This window comes from Bolinopsis microptera, chromosome 3, assembly GCF_026151205.1.
Source record: "Bolinopsis microptera isolate Bmic1 chromosome 3, MBARI_Bmic_1.0, whole genome shotgun sequence".
NCBI lineage: Eukaryota > Metazoa > Ctenophora > Tentaculata > Lobata > Bolinopsidae > Bolinopsis > Bolinopsis microptera.
Genome location: NC_087074.1, coordinates 11189226 through 11209356, shown reverse-complemented (window position 1 = coordinate 11209356; position 20131 = coordinate 11189226). Strand labels below are relative to the sequence as shown.

General features: G+C 36.8%; 1 protein-coding gene across 2 annotated transcripts in view; it reads right to left on the bottom strand.

Annotated features, from left to right (window-relative positions):
* Nucleotides 1-20131, bottom strand: part of LOC134813568 (uncharacterized) — a 42430-nt gene that overhangs the window by 722 nt on the left and 21577 nt on the right. For both annotated transcript variants that reach the window (XM_063821403.1, XM_063821402.1), the window contains exons 8-9: nt 887-911; nt 198-290 (exon numbers count right to left, since the gene is read on the bottom strand). In XM_063821403.1, the coding sequence (XP_063677473.1) occupies nt 198-290; nt 887-911 (118 nt within the window). The remainder of the gene's footprint in view (nt 1-197; nt 291-886; nt 912-20131) is intronic.

The window sequence follows — 20131 nt, the reverse complement described above, 5'->3', positions numbered from 1 at the left end:
GGCAGTTTGTCTTTTCAGTATCACAAAAAGTACGTAGTAACAAATACGTAGTAAAAAGTACGTAGTAAAAAGACTGGTGCTCTCAACGGTGTTACATGTTCGTTTGTACACTGTACTGTGTATAATATAAAGTACAACCAAACGGGGGTTGGAGATCATTCTTACTTCTTATCTGCACATTTTACATAAAGCCATACCTGCCAGTGAGTTTTCCACAAAAGACTCCCAATTGTCAGGTTGACTGTTCCGGCCGTATTTTGCTATTTTCTCCAAATTCCCGGGAAGTTGTCCTGAAGTGACAAATTAATACTTTCTGAGAATCAACTTGTTTACAAGGCATACATATGGAATCAATATCAGAATTCAGAGCGAAGCAGACCAAAGCATAATATACACATTTGAGTGCCCATAAATATATTGCAGTCCTAAATTAACAAACTTGAGCACATTTAATGGCGCGCGAATGAAACGCGCGCGCGTGTTACACTCGTTATTGAAAATGAAAAAGTTATTAGCAAAATTGGATTCGCGCCATAGTAGAAAGTGATTTCAATCGGAGCTCCCTTGCTGCATCTTCGGAGCGAGCCGATAATTCATTCTCGCTTCTAAAACGTTGCCTGGCCGCGCTGGAAATGAACTTATGCCTCTCACTATCTCATCAACAGGCGAGGGATTTGTATCTTCAATCAAATAAAGGCTTTAACCAGAAATTTCGACGAAAAATATCATGTCAATGTGTGATGTGACTGTGGACAACACCGAACGTCGATTCTACGATAAGCAATAATATGGTGCTAATAATGAGAATATCGGAGTTAAACTTCATCTGTTATAACAGCAATTCTTATTCTGATACGAAAACCCTTTTTGAAGGTGGTGAACATACCTGTAAAACTTTTCTTGGTCCAGCCCTGAAATAAGAAGTGATAAGTGGATGAGAGTAAATTCATCTTAGCCGGAGCCTAAGACCTCATTTCAAATGGTCTCATTCAAAAAATTTGAAATTTAATCAATAAGTTAGGGCCTGCAGACACCACCGGTTTGGTGCATATATGCCAAAATATGGGCATATGGTTTTTGGCTCATAACTCTGCCATTTTGTTGTCCAAACTGGATGGAAATTCATGTACGAGTTCGGGAGACCAAAAACAGGCTTATCTCAGGCACGTAGCCAGGGGGGGGGGGCTAGGGGGGCGGCAGCCCCCCCCGGAAAAAATCGAACCCCAGAAAAAAGATAAGCCCCCTAGTCCCCATGGTCGCCTGGTAACTGGGCTGTGTTTATGACTGCAGTCAGTCAAAGATTTGAACTGTGGATTAGTAAATATATGTCATTAAATCCAAGCAAACATTCTAGAAGACTTCTATAATTATAGTCAATAGTGTCCCCTAGACCGTAGGAAATGTAAAAATCTTAAGACGATGAGGCCTGAGTAAGTCGTAAATTCTGATTGGAGAATGCAGATTGCTGTTGTGAAGTTACCAAATTTACGTGAGTACTTGATTCTTTTCAATCCCAGTTTATTGCTGTCCTACAAATTTCTTTAATGCCAAATGTCGTCTAAAACACCCTGTTTCGCAAAAAATTTCCGGGGGGCTGCGCCCCCCTGGCCCCCGCCAAGGGGCTCCGCCCCTGGACCCCGCTGGGGGCTGCGCCCCCAGACCCCTGCCACAGCTTGCTCGCTTCGCTCGCTGCGCAGCTTGATTGGACGCGTCGGCTCGCTTCGCTCGCCGACAGCCCCCCTCAAAGAAAAATCCTGGCTACGTCCCTGGCTTATCTTGCCAATCTAAACGAAGAATATGGCTAGACAAATTTTGTTGGGTATAAAGTATGTAATATATTATGGTTCAACGATTTAATTGCCGAATTTGTGTTTACGTTTCACTTCCATTAAGCTTGCCCAATCGAACTTTGGGGACACATACATTGGGCCCTGAAAAGAGGTAGGTCGAAGAAGAAATCGTGTTTTTCAAGAAACTCTTTTATAAATACTAGTAGTGTGTCTTCTAGTGCGTATTTACAGCTCTACAATATTTGTAGTTAGACTCCCTATTATCCTACCAACTCTCGAATGCTCAACTGAGAGTTGCAGAATTACTCAACACGTTAGCTGATGTGGAGGATTGTCATAAATGTTTCATTCGTAGAAAGTACGATGTGTTTGAACAGGGATCATAGCGACTAAAAGTACCAGGCTTGAAATCAAAACAATGCCCTCTAATAATGATCAATATATCTGAAATTTTCAACAAAAGCCCAGTTGTAAAGATACAGGGTATTGGACAAACTGAGCAAACAAAATGTTGGTTAACTTGTCAAGCACTAATAACACGAGAGAATACTTTACTACGGCGAACTAAATCTTGAAATATACATTAACAATAACCTAATAACCATTTCATTAGCATATTATTCTGATGAAAGAAACATATACAGTAAGGGTGTGAGAGAGACGTCACGTGTCCTATATTCTCAAATATTCTGGTTCCAGATAAAGAACAACTGATGAGATAGTAGATAGCAGATAGTAAATAGAATTAAAGCTCGACAACTCTGTTCGTCTGTGCAGCTTGCGATTGCGACACAGTAAACTGTGACAGTTCTCTTTTTATCCAGCTTGGTTAGGTTAGAGAATAGACAGTGAAACGATGTCACTTGCTATACTTTGATCTACTTTGGATCATTGTTGCGCAATATTGGGTCTATATTATATATATATTTGAATCTAAGATCCACTCAATATCTCTTAGGATTGCCGGTAGTACTTGCCATTTGCCACAATTTACAAAACTTTGACAGCTTTTATTGGACTTTTGACCGAAGGTTTCAGTCAATCACCGCAATTTATATACATTTTATTCTTAGTCACTACAGCAAGATTGGTCCAATTTCAGTCACGTGTTTGTTACAGTTAGCAGTGATCACAACGATCACACACAGTGACTAGATCGCTTTTTCATGCTAAAAACAGAGCTCGCCAACTACAACGAAATTTAAAATGCCATTCAATTATGGCACATTCTCTACTTCAATCAATTACTTTTTTAATGATTGAATCTGTTTTTGTAGTTCAGATTTGAACATCCGTCTTATTTTGTTATTGTGTAGGTTTCCCGATAGTGACAAGATGATGATAATACTGATCTTACTCCGGACTGTTACAAGTTCTAATGCAGATAAGGGTAATATATTGTTTCTTTTTCACCAAACTAAGTGCTATCATTTTATCGAATGGAAATATAGTGGAATAGTCCATTATCCAGATTAGATATGAATTATGATACCTTCTCAACTCTAATATCATATATCATTCAATTTTGGTCCCGCTCGAACAAAACTGAGGTCTAAACTAGGGTATGTGATTGATAAATATTATTTAGGTTATGAATAATGCAATGTGTTAAATGATGAAATGAACTTGTACTGCACAGAAAATTAATACCGAGACCTGAAATTTGTGTACTTCCGAGAGTGCTAGCTTACGGAATAAAATGTGAACAATCCCTAATAAGCTAATAGATTACTTCTCTTATAATATAGCCAAAAATGTAAAATAATAGTATGGCTCACGCACCTATCTTTATTAGAAGATACATTCGTGTAAACATGAAATATTTTAAATAATAAGGTACAATTATTTATTTAACATAAATCGTTGCTCAGTAGTTATGAGTTAAACATACAATTAACAGGTTGGTTACCAGTGCAGCTAGATGTGAAAATAGAGTGGGATCTTGAGTCGACACCCTTAGAAATTAAAACTAATAGTGTGCTGGGGAGTGACGATAAGATGATAGTGTACTTCTACTCTGCTGGGGGAGAGTATGCAGGAATAGTCCAGCTCTACTGCAGCTCTACTCCAAAATACTACCTCAACTGGTGCTTCACATCCTGGACTAACCTCCCTGTTAATCCCCCCTCTGCTACTGACATGGTGTGGCGTATCAGTCTAACCTGAACTGCAGGTGTTAGAGTAGTGATACACTGTAACGAGGTAGAGGTGCTCAACATACTGCTCTCTCAAGCAACGTGTCGTGACAGTAGTTGGAGCACGTACTGGAACAGATACATGACAAAGATATATTTCCATTCCCAAGACACAGCATCTGATTACTACGGACCACAACCAGGTGACTATTATCAACAAGCATTGGTTTAACAAACAATAACTTTAATTTATGAATAAGCAAACTTGCTGATTTTCTCGTAAGCTCGTGATTAAGGTGTTTTCTGTCTAAATTTCAAGTGTGTTATTTAGTTATTTAACATAAACACATATAATATAGGATATGGGATATAGGATAGTTAGCATATTGTTAATTATAACTTAATAAAGTGGTCATAATTTTATCAATTACTTTTCAATCACATTCATTCAAGGTAGAGTTATAAGTATATTGGCGATAGCGGAATACAAAATAGCTATTAGCTAACTATAATTTCAGCTAATTATAATTTAGAAATCTTGCATATTTTGTAGTAGACATCATGGAAAGAAGTAATTTTCAGCTGCTACTGGTTGAAACAATTATCGATTAAAACAGATGTTTTTATTCTTTTACAAAATATCTTGCACATAGTCATAAGCAGAAAGGTATTTTACCAAACAAACTCAGGATATATTTTTTAGAGTTTAAACAGTATGTGCATTGTGCAATGTGCAATTGGGCTTCATAGTTTGTTGAAGAGGCGAATTTTTAGCGTTAACCCTAATGAGTCAATGACTGATCACAATTTGAATTAGTATTGGGCTTAGAATCAAGAAGGAAAATTCGTGATACGAGAAGACATGAACCGCAAGAGTATCATGGGTGGCAATAATTTCCTCGAAAAACCGTGGAAAGGTGGAATATGTGGATATTTAATTTTTCACATATTGTTTTAAATCTAATCTTATTGTAACACATCTGAACTGTACTTAAATACTTATATAATAACGATTTTCTTATCTTTCACTACGATTTGCCAGTTGCAACGTTATAATTCCAGAGCCGTGTGGAGAAGGAACATATCGGAATGATGCTATGACAAGCTGTGAGACATGTGACGCTGGATTGACACCAAACTCTGACAAAACAGCCTGTGGTAAGATAACTTTAAAGCTTATATTGAATATTATTGTTATGTTTTAAATTTGAATTCACTGTGCTATAGAATGAAAACCGAGGATATTGGTACTCACAATAACTTTTTAATAAGATAGTTCAAACGATCTGCTGCTTAAAGAATTCCTAATTCTTCAGAGCCATGTCCAGCTGGAAGTTTCAAGAACATTGATATGAACACATGTGAAGAATGTCCTGATAAGACGATCAGTTCAGAAGGAGCAGCCTTGTGTACAACTTGTCAACTTGGCCAGGAAAGAAACTCAGGGAGAACTAAATGTGGTAAGAATTGTTAACAAGAACCGAGCTGAGATGATTAGATCTATATATTATATAGAATATAGATGGGCAAAGATAGGGTAAGGGTTAAGACGGGATAAGGATAAGGCGCCAGATAGGGTTTAGAATCAAGAAGGCAAATTCGTGGTACGAAAAGACAAGAACCGTAAGAGTCTGGGTGGTAATAATTCTATCAGAAAACCGTGGTTGCATGTGGATATTTAATTTTTCACATATTGTTTATCTAATGTTATTGTAACACATCTGAACTGTACTTAAATACTTATATAATAACGATTTTCTTATCTTCCACCTTTCCACTACGATTTGCCAGTTGTAACGTTATAATTCCAGAGCCGTGTGTAGAAGGAACATATCGGAATGATGCTATGACAAGCTGTGAGACATGTGACGCTGGATTGACACCAAACTCTGACAAAACAGCCTGTGGTAAGATAACTTTAAAGCTTATATTGAATATTATTGTTATGTTTTAAATTTGAATTCACTGTGATTTAGAATGAAAACCGAGTATATTGGTACTCACAATAACTTCTTAATAACATAGTTCAAACGATCTGCTGCTTAAAGAATTCCTAATTCTTCAGAGCCATGTCCAGCTGGAAGTTTCAAGAACATTGATATGATCACATGCGAAGAATGTCCTGATAACACGATCAGTTCAGAAGGAGCAGCCTTGTGTACAACTTGTCAACTTGGCCAGGAAAGAAACTCAGGGAGAACTAAATGTGGTAAGAATTGTTAACAAGAACCGAACTGAGATGATTATATCTATATATATATATATAATATAGATGGGCAAAGATAGGGTAAGGGTTAAGACGGGATAAGGATAAGGCGCCAGATAGGGTTTAGAATCAAAAAGGCAAATACGTGGTACGAAAAGACAAGAACCGTAAGAGTCTGGGTGGGAATAATTCTACTATTCTATCAGAAAACCGTGGTTGCATGTAGATATTTAATTTTTCACATATTGTTTATCTAATGTTATTGTAAGTTGTAACACATCTGAACTGTACTTAAATGCTTATATAATAACGATTAACGAGGATATTGGTACTCTCAATATCTTAGGTAGTTCAAATGAATTGTTGCTTAAAGATTTCCTAATTCTTCAGAGCTATGTCCAGCTGGAAGCTACAAGAATATTAATATAACACGTGTGAAGAATGTCCTGATAATATGATCAGTTCAGAAGGAGCAGCCTTGTGTGCAACTTGTGACCCTGGCCAGGAACGAAACTCAGGGAGAACAAAATGTGGTAAGAATTGTTAACAAGAATGAAGAACCGAGCTGAGATGATTATATCATGGGTTAAGATATGGTAAGGGTGGAGACGGGATAAGAATAAGGTGCCAGATTGGGCTTAGAATCAAGAAGGCAAATTCGTGGCACGAGAACATTAGAACCGTAAGAGTCTGGGTGGTAATAATTCTATAAAAAAACCGTGGAATGCGTTGATATCTAATTTGTCACATATTGTTTATCTAAGGTTATTGTAACACGTTTGAACTGTACTTATATAACGATTTTCTTATCTTCCTGACCCCTGTGCCAATTATAACGTTATAATTTCAGAGCCGTGTGGAGAAGGAGCATATCGGAATGTTACTATGTCAAGCTGTGAGACATGTGACGCAGGATGGACACCAAACCCTGACAAAACTGCCTGTGGTAAGATTAACTTGTATTATTGCTATGTTTCAATTAATTGTGCGATAAAAATAAAATAGTAATAAATATAAACTGTACACAGTATTTGAGACTCAAGTAAGCGACGTTTTAGTTATGTTTGACAGGGTTTGAGTTGATGCGAGGAAACAAAATAAATTGACAGTACAGCGTCAACTGTCAAAATAACCCTTTAAAAATATAACCAAATTAATCAGTTCAAGGTGATTTAATACGATATAATATCTACAGTGAGCTGCACTGGACTGAAGGCTGAGTGGACAAGTACGATTAGAACAGCAACACAGTTTCCAGTAGTCCCAGGAACTGTGGTGGAAGTGACTTGTTCTGACTCTGAAGCTCTCAACAAAGGAAGCAGTAAAGTGACCTGCACCTCAGGAACCGAATTCACTCACTCAAAAGAACCTAGTTGTTCAATCCCAAGTAAGTTCAACGAGGAATATCCTAAACATAAAAGAGCGATAATTTTAAGATCAGAAAGGAAAGGGTAAGTACTATTGGAGGTGGGATGGCCAACAAAAATGATACCCAAAAGTGGTCAGAATTGCTACGCTAATCCGCGCTGAGAACAATTGCGTCGCGGCTGCATATCCCGGTCAACGTATGACATGATCCCGGATCCAACTTACAGTTCGTTATCTTTAACTCAGATATCACTTAATTTATAAAACAGACTTGTTTGTAATGTAGTACTTTAGTGTTCCCTTCTACAATTAACAAATTAAACCCCGATTTACCGCGGAGTTTGGGGGAAAAAAGACATCTGCGGTGAATTGGTGTTTGCGGTAAATCGGGGGTTTGCGGTAAATCGGGGGGGGGGGGGTTTGAAGTAAATTGAGACACGATAAATCGACGCGCGCTAATTCGGGGTTTTACAGTACTAAACTAAGTAGAACTTTAGCATACGTTTGTACTTTGTAGCTTAGTGAAACTTATTAAACGAACACTCAAGTTTTAAAGATACAGACCTTTAAGATAAAGCACATAAAAGCACGTGACAGAGAATGAATTATAGCGAAAGCTCAACACTCAACAGGTTGTTATAAAAATATGAGAATAAAATATTGAATTTAATAAATAGAATATATACAATATGAAATATCAGTCATAATCCATAATATCTCGATTCTATTATAAGTAATAAAGACTAATAATTGTAGTTCTCTTAAGCTTACTTTCCAATAACATTTATCTTATTTATCCTAAAAGAAGGATTCCAAGACGCTTAAAAAGAATCTTCACGAGATGCTGATATTACTGAGAAAACGATCGCTCAAACAACACGGAGACAACCTCGTTAAAAGAGGAAAGTCAATTCTTGTCATACGTTTTGGATATTTAAAAATAACTTTACATTAATAAATGATCTGGTAAAGCACAGGATATCAGCCTTTTTAATTTTAGTAGATAAGTGATCAGTACAAGATATTATGATAACATAGATAATTGACTTAATTTTTCAGCAGCCAGGTAGATTCTGAGTATCCAATATACAGTATTATCCAGTTACTAGACAGGATGAGATGCAGAACCGCTGCTCATTGCTCAAGATGAGATGTAGAAATGCTGCTCAAGAGATATAGAGTCTAGAGAAGATGCTGCTCGAAAGATATAGAGTCTAAAGGAAATGCTGCTCAAGATCCAACTTTACTTCCACTCATACTTCACAAAAGAGGATTAGGATGACCTCTGACCACAGACAAGACGGGCTCCACATTTAATACACACTATGTAAGTGACAACTATGTATGTTATTTTAAAAATATTGATTGTGAGTGATAATTATCAGTATGATGATATTATGGTAGTTAGGATAACAGCACTGAACTGGAGGTTTAATAATAGAAAGTAGGATCATGACATCATCACAATTCCCAGTAGTTCCAGGAACCAAGGTGGAAGTGACGTGTTCGGACTCTGGAGCTCTCAAAAAAGGGACCAGCGAGGTAACCTGTACCACAGGAATCCAACAAGTTCAACTTAGTTGTCCTAGTTGTAAGTTGCATAGTTTATAAAATAATGAAAATAAGTTAGAATTTACTATTGATTTCATATTGCTTAATACAGCCTAGAAAAAAAGTCCAAAATTTTCCCCAAAATTTCCCCCAAAATGTTCCCCTATCCATAAAGTAATCAGAATTTAAGTTCTTTTTATTCTGACATTACATGGAGTTATGACTGAATTGCTGGCGCTTCTTTCTTTAAGAATTTAAAAGTTCATGGTCTTTGCAGAAAACTAGAATTACGTTACATAAATATCTGGATAATACAGTAGATTACAGTAAATTCAAGTTGTACAACAAGCTAAATACATTTTCCAGAGCGGACTATTTATGTGCACCTTAGCTTCCCGTACACGACTGACTGATCTTGATGACTGCGGACACTGGATAAGGGGTGATACTTCTTTGGAATGTTCTGAGTGAAGTTATCTTGTTGTCTGTATCATAGAGCTAAAAATAGTTTACAAAATTTAAAACCACAGGGAGTATTTATTTTTGTTTTTAAGTTTTTATACCTTATCAATTATCTTTTTCTTACTTTCAATCAAAATTCAAAAGAGATATATACATGAGGATATGAATTTGGTGAATGTGTGTGATAAGATCTGACACCAAAATTGTACAAAATAAATATTCGTGAAACTTGATTCGTGATTCATCTTGATTTCGAGTTAGTAGTTGAACGACAATACCAAATTTCTTAAGGGGTTGCAGACCCAGTGCCCATTGGTGCCAGCAAGGTAACCACGCTAATGCTTTGGCCCACAAATGCCGTTTTCCAGCATGGACCATAGCCAAAGATTCTGAATTTGGCAGCTAAATTTAAAATTCTATCATAAACTTAAGTGCGAAATAAAATTTTATACTTAAACAATCTTTTAAACACCTAGATCACCAAACCTAATTTTTGAAAAAATTGATATGTTGAAAAAATGTTTGATGTTCCGAAAAATTCCAAATTTGGTTTTTGTATACGAGCTCAGGAGTAAGACCCTCGAAAGTCAGTTTTTGGGCATGTTAATGAGGTTCTGCATTTTTGGGCTAAATATTTGTGTGACTACCGAGGGGACCGGTGAAGCCCGGGATCTGTAACTCCGTGGCCTCAAAAGTCTGACCATAGGCTCTACTGATACTGTACATGATTGTCAGTCAATTGGTCCCTCAAAATCATAAAAAACAAATGTTAAGATTTAATTGCTATTTATATTTACAGGGGTCTGAGACGATTCTGCAGAGCTGCAGACGATTTCAAAAATTAATATAATAGGATCAATAAGTTGCCCAGATTAGAAAAGGCAAAAACGTAAGTTTAGTTGCTCATCTTTTGGCATTTTCTTGTTTGAATACCAGCGAGATTATGCATTATAAATAAAATTGACCCATAGTTTAATGATACGTTTTTATCTAACTCCAAGATACTTTCTTGCAATAATATATATTATGTAAACAAGTGATATATATAATAATATATGACAAGTGGGGTGATCAGTCTGTCTGATATAAATTCTCTAACAATCTGCCAACTCAGGACCGCTCTTGAAAAGACGCGCACAAAAAGAGAAAGTACTACTCCTTACATTACCACATTATTTGGATTGATAGACTGGCTTATCAATGGTAAGTATCACGTTAACTGGACTTATCTAGTTAATTTCTTAGATGGCTCAGTTTGCGGTTTAATTGAGATCGGTAGTTTTTATTGTGCTAATTATTTCAGAGCTTATGAAAAACAAACACGATTAATTTATATCTGCTTTTAGAAACAATGTAACTAAACAGTGTTCAAAATTTAAAGACATGGACACAAATTCTGGGGTAAGTAAGTAATAAATTATACTTATTTGCATATTATCTAATACCCGCTTTTCTGTAAACAAGTCTGAAATTGTCAAACTGCAACTATCCTGGTAGCTTATTTCGGTGTGATATTTAATAGTTCAACCATCTTATTTTAAATTGACTTCAACCTGTAACCTCTCAGGGATATTCTAGAACAGTTCGCACTTTTGTGGAACTGATCTGAACATCGTTGTCAACAAGAATCAAGATGCAGTCCTGTGACAGAAGTATGTGTGTAAAATAGTAGTTAAATATTTTCTAAAATCTATCAAAAATCTACTTAAATGTAGGACTGTTTACTGTTAATTCAAATTGGCACGCTGAACTAATTGTATAATTTGCGGTCTGACTTGAAACCAATGCTATTTTTGACTTTCGCTAACCATTTCAGAGTGCCTACCCACATCATAAAAGACGAACTCTGTAATGTAGCAGTGGAAGAGATGACCTGTAATACTATCAGCTGCTGTCTTAATCGGACGAGTGAAAGTACAAAATCTGGGGGTAAATAAACCATCAACATTCAGTTCTTGAGTTGCTCAGATATAATGATAGGCGCTGACAAAATTTTAGAATCGTATTACAATAATCTAGGAGCACTAAATAAATGTAGATTTTAGCTATTCTAATAATATCAACAAATTTTAAACTTTCAGTGCGATAAAGATAGAAGCAGGAGAAAAGATACTGTAACGAGATAAGAACCTTCAAACAATCCCAGAACTTTTGAGTATAACTAGGGTAGTCATGACGGATAATTAATGTAAGTTTATGGAAAAATGTCTCGAATGTTTTGCTAACTATGACATCGCCAATTTACCTACAGTGGAACTAGAATCATTTAGAGTAATGGAACACGAAATCTAAAATTTGTTTTCAATTTAGGACTGACTCAGTTAATGAAGCCATAGTATATCTAACATACTGCAGTACATTGCAAATAAAAGTGTTATTGTAAACATAAGAATAAGACATAATTAATACTCACAAAACTCATTTTAGATATTAAGATTATTACCCGTCCATTTCAGGGATATTACAAAAGTCTGCAGAATGCTTCAATGTATCTCACAAGGAACCCAACACTAAACAAACACAGAGATCAAGAGATAAAAAAGTCTTCTGAGGAGCACTAATCAAACACAGAGATCAAGAGATAAAGAAGTCTTCTGAGGAACACTAAACAAACACAGAGATCAAGAGATAAAGAAGTCTTCTGAGGAGCACTAAACAAACACAGAGATCAAGAGATAAAGAAGTCTTCTGAGGAGCACTAAACAAACACAGAGATCAAGAGATAAAGAAGTCTTCTGAGGAGCAGTAAACAAACACAGAGATCAAGAGATAAAGAAGTCTTCTGATGAACACTAAACAAACACAGAGATCAAGAGATAAAGAAGTCTTCTGATGAACACTAAACAAACACAGAGATCAAGAGATAAAGAAGTCTTCTGATGAACACTAAACAAACACAGAGATCAAGAGATATAGGAGTCTTCTGAGGAGCACTAAACAAACACAGAGATCAAGAGATAAAGAAGTCTTCTGAGGAGCACTAAACAAACACAGAGATCAAGATATAAAGAAGTCTTCCCCCAGAGGTAGGCAGAGCATCTCAATGCTATCCTCTCGTGAGCTATTTTGGCCCAGCCTCTCTTTTTTTTTTTTTTTTTTTTTTTAACTTAACAAACACAGAGATAAAGAGATAAAGAAGTCTTCCGAGGAACACTAAACAAACACAGAGATCAAGAGATAAAGAAGTCTCCTGAGGAGCACTAAACAAACACAGAGATCAAGAGATAAAGAAGTCTTCTGATGAACACTAAACAAACACAGAGATCAAGAGATAAAGAAGTCTTCTGATGAACACTAAACAAACACAGAGATCAAGAGATAAAGAAGTCTTCTGATGAACACTAAACAAACACAGAGATCAAGAGATAAAGAAGTCTTCTGATGAACACTAAACAAACACAGAGATCAAGAGATATAGGAGTCTTCTGAGGAGCACTAAACAAACACAGAGATCAAGAGATAAAGAAGTCTTCTGAGGAGCACTAAACAAACACAGAGATCAAGATATAAAGAAGTCTTCCCCCAGAGGTAGGCAGAGCATCTCAATGCTATCCTCTCGTGAGCTATTTTGGCCCAGCCTCTCTTTTTTTTTTTTTTTTTTTTTTTAAACTTAACAAACACAGAGATAAAGAGATAAAGAAGTCTTCCGAGGAACACTAAACAAACACAGAGATCAAGAGATAAAGAAGTCTCCTGAGGAGCACTAAACAAACACAGAGATCAAGAGATAAAGAAGTCTTCTGAGGAGCACTAAACAAACACAGAGATCAAGAGATAAAGAAGTCTCCTGAGGAGCACTAAACAAACACAGAGATCAAGAGATAAAGAAGTCTTCTGAGGAGCACTAAACAAACACAGAGATCAAGAGATAAAGAAGTCTTCTGAGGAGCACTAAACAAACACAGAGATCAAGAGATAAAGAAGTCTTCCCCCAGAAATAGGCAGAGCATCTCAATGCTATCCTCTCGTGGGCTATCTTGGCCCAGCCTCTCTTTTTTTTTTAAATTAAAAAGATAAACTTAACAAACACAGAGATAAAGAGATAAAGAAGTTTTCCGAGGAACACTAAACAAACACAGAGATCAAGAGATAAAGAAGTCTTCCGAGGAACACTAAACAAACACAGAGATAAAGAGATAAAGAAGTCTTCTGAGGAGCACTAAACAAACACAGAGATCAAGAGATAAAGAAGTCTTCTGAGGAGCACTAAACAAACACAGAGATAAAGAGATAAAGAAGTCTCCTGAGGAGCACTAAACAAACACAGAGATCAAGAGATAAAGAAGTCTTCTGAGGAGCACTAAACAAACACAGAGATCAAGAGATAAAGAAGTCTTCTGAGGAGCACTAAACAAACACAGAGATCAAGAGATAAAGAAGTCTTCTGAGGAGCACTAAACGAACACAGAGATCAAGAGATAAAGAAGTCTTCTGAGGAACACTAAACAAACACAGAGATAAAGAGATAAAGAAGTCTTCTGAGGAGCACTAAACAAACACAGAGATCAAGAGATATAGGAGTCTTCTGAGGAGCACTAAACAAACACAGAGATAAAGAGATAAAGAAGTCTCCTGAGGAGCACTAAACAAACACAGAGATAAAGAGATAAAGAAGTCTTCCGAGGAACACTAATCAAACACAGAGATCAATGGTCCAATTACATCAGACTATCAACACTTTTAAAACACCTAATGGACAATTTGCGGTTCTTTTGCGATAGTCAAAACGCGACAACTAGCGCTGGGTGGCGACAACTAGCGCTATCCAGCGCTAGTTGTCGCCATCCAGCGCTAGTTGTCGCTATCCAGCGCTAGTTATCGAACTGATTTCTGCGATGGCCAGTTGCGCTGACCATCGCAAACTATCGCGTGCGACAGTGTCGCATAGCCAGCGACAACTAGTGCTGGATAGCGACAATTATCGAACATATATATTTTGCGCTGGCCAGCGTTATTCAGCACTGGATAGCGACAACTAGCGCTGGATAGCGACAACTAGCGCTGGATAGCGCTAGTTGTCGCCATCCAGCGCTAGTTGTCGCGTTTTGACTATCGCAAAAGAACCCTTTAATGATATTATCTGACTACTTGCACAGTACTTTTATGTTTATTTGAGTGTATTTACATGGAGATTATGGTCCATAAACACTATCAATTAGTGGTCAGGGTCAAAAGGCCCCAAAAGGCCCCAAAAAGCCCCGATTTCTAGGGCCCTTTTCGGATTTTCGATGCGTCTAGGGCCTTTTAGGGCGTTGCCCCCCCCCCCCCCCTATGTAACTTGTTATATAATATTATTTAACTCGTTATATATTATGTAACTCGTTATATATTATGTAACTTGTTATATATTATGTAACTCGTTATATATTATGTAACTCGTTATATATTATGTAACTCGTTATATATTATGTAACTCGTTATATATTTATATCCAAATCGTCAAACTCGTTGGATAAAACATCAAAACATGTTATCACACTCCAAGCAGTGATGTAACTGCTTACTATCAATCAATAGCGTTAAAATACCCTTCAAGGAGAAGTAGGATAGGTATGGGACCACCTGGTATGTGACCACATGGTATGGGACCACCTGGTATGTGACCACATGGTATGGGACCACCTGGTATGTGACCACATGGTATGAAACCACCTGGTATGAGACCACCTTATGGATATCACCTCGTATGAGACCTCTCCATAACATCTAACCCTGAAAAGAGTACTTCGTCCAACTGAACAAATCCCCGGCCCCTCCCTCAATAGTTACGAAGTTGTTAGCCTTATCGAGAAGCACCTCTTCTAGATCGTCCAGCGATCTAGACAGTCTGCTGCTTTGTGAGGAGACTATAATTCCGTTACTCTAGACAAATCTACTCCACAGCTAAGATTACTAGTGTAAGTATGAACGATAACCAGTACCCAGTTTCATAACATGAGCACAGACGGGGGGTTGACTTTGTCTTGGTCATGTCTATGATCATTATCCGTAACCATCCTGAGATTGATTAGTCTTTAGACGATCTGTGACAATTTTGCGTTGTATGAATTTGGACGGGCATTTGTATTGTGAATATACTAGCTCCACTCATGATAAACTAAGATACTAATGACAATTCCTCTGGTATCGATAAGAACAACTCATGTTCGTACTCTCACCAATCCGAACCTCTTAACAGTTATGATACTTTGTGATTGGTTTAGATTCAACACCACGTGACCCAAACCTAATACTTGCTTGTCTCCTTGCTTTGAGGTCCCACAACACAAATATATCTTTGACCTTTGCTTCTGTTGAACTATCTGTAAGCCATGATATATCAAGTATAAAACTTTTATTTCAAGTTCTGAACAGCACTGTACAGTTATATCTTTATATTGGCGGAGCAGACTTATAAAGAGGGTCCGTAGAAAATATCTCGTGACACTTTTCAAGAACATGATGATCTTAACCGTGGCGTGCCTTTTAACATCTGGAGTAGCAGCTAATGAAGGTATCAACATTTTTGTGCATGAACTTTTAATATTTTGTGTACATAGAAACCGGACGTGGTACTTGCTGGACATGCTGGTGGAGTACCATCCTTGTACCAGTAATTAACGAAACCAGGTAGTATTGCCCTAAGACCCATTTTTTGTTTTACAAACAATGTTTCGATATGGGACTTGGCTGCAAATTGCAAAACCCCGTACGAAAGAGCATTAATTAAGGTGGGACTGCACAAAGCTGTGATATATTTGTAAATGTGATTCCAGAGGCAAGTATTTTTTGAGTTTGTACATGAACCCAATGAATCTGGCCATTTTCATTATCATGGCAGAAATATGTTGTGACCAGTTCAGTTTGTTATCTATTACAACTCCTATGAAACGGGCTTCTGTTTTTTTTTTCTATTGTGACACCAGAAATTACTACATCGCGAAAAACTGGGTTTCTTTGCCGTGAAAAAATCATATAATTCGTTTTTTAAGGTTTAGAGCTAAACCGTTGCTATCTATCCATTTAACTAAGACATCGCTAAGAATTGTGAGCATATCATAAACCTCGTTTATGTTTTCTTCTGTTAAGAAAATGTTTGCATCATGTGCGTACATGATGAATTTAACTATTTCTGATATTGGAGGCAGATCGTTTATGTCAATTATAAAAGGAGAGGTCCTAGAATTGAACCTTGGGGTACACCGTAAATAATTTGTTTGGCTGAGGATTCAGCGGATCCAATTGATGAAAACTGGTCCCTGTTCTAAAGATATGATTTAAACCAGTTTAAAGCTAGACCCCTTATGCTATAGTGTTCGTATGCCATATTGTCATATTTACATCCTTGTCATTACGACACTAGCATTGTTAATAGTGAATATTGTTAATATGTTATTCGCACTGAAATTTGTGTACTTCCGAGAGTGCTAGCTTACTTAATAAAATGTGAACAATCCCTGATAAACTAATAGATTATTTGTCTTATAATATAGCCAAAAATGTAAAATAATAGTATGGCTCACGCACCTATCTTTATTAGAAGATACATTCGTGTAAACATGAAATATTTTAAACAATAAGGTACAATTATTTATTTAACATAAATCGTTGCTCAGTAGTTATGAGTTAAACATACAATTAACAGGTTGGCTACCAGTGCAGCAAGATGTGAAAATAGAGTGGGATCTTGAATCGACACCTTTAGAAATTAAAACTAATAGTGAGCTGGGGAGTAACGTTGCGTTGATGGTGGTCTTCTACTCTGCTGAGGTAGAGAATGCAGGAACACTCTACCTCCGGTTCACCTCTACTCCACAATACTATCTCGACTATTGTTCCGGCAGCTCCTGGACTAACCTCCCTGTTAATCCCCCCTCTCCTACTAACAAGGTTTGGCGTATCACTCTAACCAGAACTGCAGGTGACAGAGCTGTAGTGATACACTGTAACGAGGTTGAGGTTCTCAACAAACTGATCTCTCAAGCAACGTGTAGTTACAGTAGTTGGAGCACGTACTGGAACAGAGACGTGAAAAAGATAAAGTTCCATCCCCACGACAGAGCATCTGATTACTACAGACCAAAACCAGGTGACTATAAATAAAAACAAGCATTTGGTTTAACAAAGTAACAATAAATTTAATTCATAAATAAACCACCTCGATGATTCTCTCGTAAGCTCGAGATTACATGTTTTCTGTCTCAATTTCAAGTGTATTCAAAATCTATTGACAATACAGCGGCAACCGTCAAAGTAACCCTTAAAAAATAACCCAATAATATATAACCAAATTAATCAGTTCAAGGTGATTTAATACAATATATTTACAGTGAGCTGCACTGGACTGAAGGCAGAGCGGAAAAGTACGATTAGAACAACAACACAGTTCCCAGTAGTCCCAGGAACTGTGGTGGAAGTGACTTGTTCTGACTCTGAAGCTGTCAACAAAGGCAGCAGTAAAGTTACCTGCACCTCAGGAACCGAATTCACCCACTCAAAAGAACCTAGTTGTTCAATCTCAGGTAAGTTCAACGAGAGAACAATTGCCTCGTGGCTGCATATCCCGGTCAACATACGGCATGATCCCGGATCCAACTTACAGTTCGTTATCTTTAACTCAGATATCACTTAATTTATAAAACAGACTTGTTTGTAATGTAGTACTTTAGTGTTCCCTGCTACAGTTAAACTCCGATTTACCGCGGAGTTTGGGGAAAGGAGACATCCGCGGTAAATCGGGGTTTTGCGGTAAATCGGAGTTTGCGGTAAATCGAGGCACAGTAAATCGGGGTTTTACTGTACTAAAATAAGTAGAACTTCAGCACACGTTTTTAGCTCAGTGAAACTTATTGAACGAACACTCAAGTTTTAAAGATACAGACCTTTAAGATAAAGCACATAAAAGCACGTGACGGAGAATCACTTAAAGCGAAAGCTACACTCAACAGGTTGTTATAAGAATATGAGAATAAAACATTGAATTTAATAATTAGAATATATACAATATGAAATATAAGTCATAATCCATATCTCGATTCTATCATAAGTAATAAGTAAAAGGGACTAACAATTGTAGTTCTCTTAAAGCTTACTTTCTAATAACATTTATCCTATTTATCCTAGAAAAAGGATTACAAAACGTTTAAAGAATCTTCACGAGATGCTGATATTACGGAGAAAAAGATCGCTTAAACAACACGGAGACAACCTCGTTAAAAGAGGAAAGTCAATTCTTGTCATGTACGTTTTAGATATTTAAAAATAACTTTACATTAATAAATGATCAGCCTTTTTAATTTTAGTAGATAAGTGATCAGTACAAGATATTATGATAACATAGATAATTGACTTAATTTTTCAGCAGCAAGGTAGATTCTGAGTATCCAATATACAGTATTATCCAGTTACTAGACAGGATGAGATGTAGAAATGCTGCTCAAGAGATATAGAGTCTAGAGAAGATGCTGCTCGAAAGATATAGAGTCTAGAGGAAATGCTACTCAAGATCCAACTTTACTTCCACTCATATATAATACTTCAAAAAAGAGGATTAGGATGACCTCTGACCACAGACAAGACGGGCTCCACATTTAATACACACTATGTAAGTGACAACTAGTTATGTTATTTTAAAAAATATTGATTGTGAGAGATAATTATCAGTATGATGATATTATGGTAGTTAGGATAACAGCACTGAGCTGGAGGTTTAATAATAGAAAGTAGGATCATGACATCATCACAATTCCCAGTAGTTTCAGGAACCAAGGTGGAAGTGACGTGTTCGGACTCTGGAGCTCTCAAAAAAGGGACCAGCGAGGTAACCTGCACCACAGGAATCCAACGCGTTCAACTTAGCTGTCCTAGTTGTAAGTTGCATAGTTTATAAAATAATGAAAATAAGTTAGAATTTACTTTTGATTTCATAATGCTTTACAGCCTAGAACAAAAGTCCAATAATTATAAATAATTATAAAATGTTCCCCTAACCTTTAAAGTAATCAGAATTTAAGTTCTTCTTATTCTGACATTACATCTTTACATGGAGTTATGAATGAATTGCTGGCGCTTCTTTCTTTAAGAATTTACAAGTTCATTGTCTTTACATGAAACTAGAATTACGTTACATAAATTATATCTGTACAATACAGTAGGTTACAGTAAATTAAAGTTGTACAACAAGCTAAATACATTCTCCAGAGCGGACTCAATGTGCACCTTAGCTTCCCGTACACGACTGACTGTGGACACTGGATAAGGGGTGATACATCTTTGGAACGTTCTGAGTAAAGTAATCTTGTTGTCTGTATCATAGAGCTAAAAATAGTTTACAAAATTTAAAACCACAGGGAGTACTTATTTTTGTTTTTATACCTTATCAATTATCTTTTTCTTACTTTCAATCAAAATTCAAAAGATCTGACACCAAAATTGTACTAAATAAATGTTCGTGAAACTTGATTCGTGATTCATCTTGATTTTGAGTTAGTAGTTGAACGGCAATACCCAATTTTGCAGACCCAGTGCCCATTGGTGCCAGCAAGGTAACCACGCTAATGCTTTGGCCCACAAATGCCGTTTTCCAGCATGGACCATAGCCAAAGATTCTGAATTTGGCAGCTAAATTTAAAATCCTATCA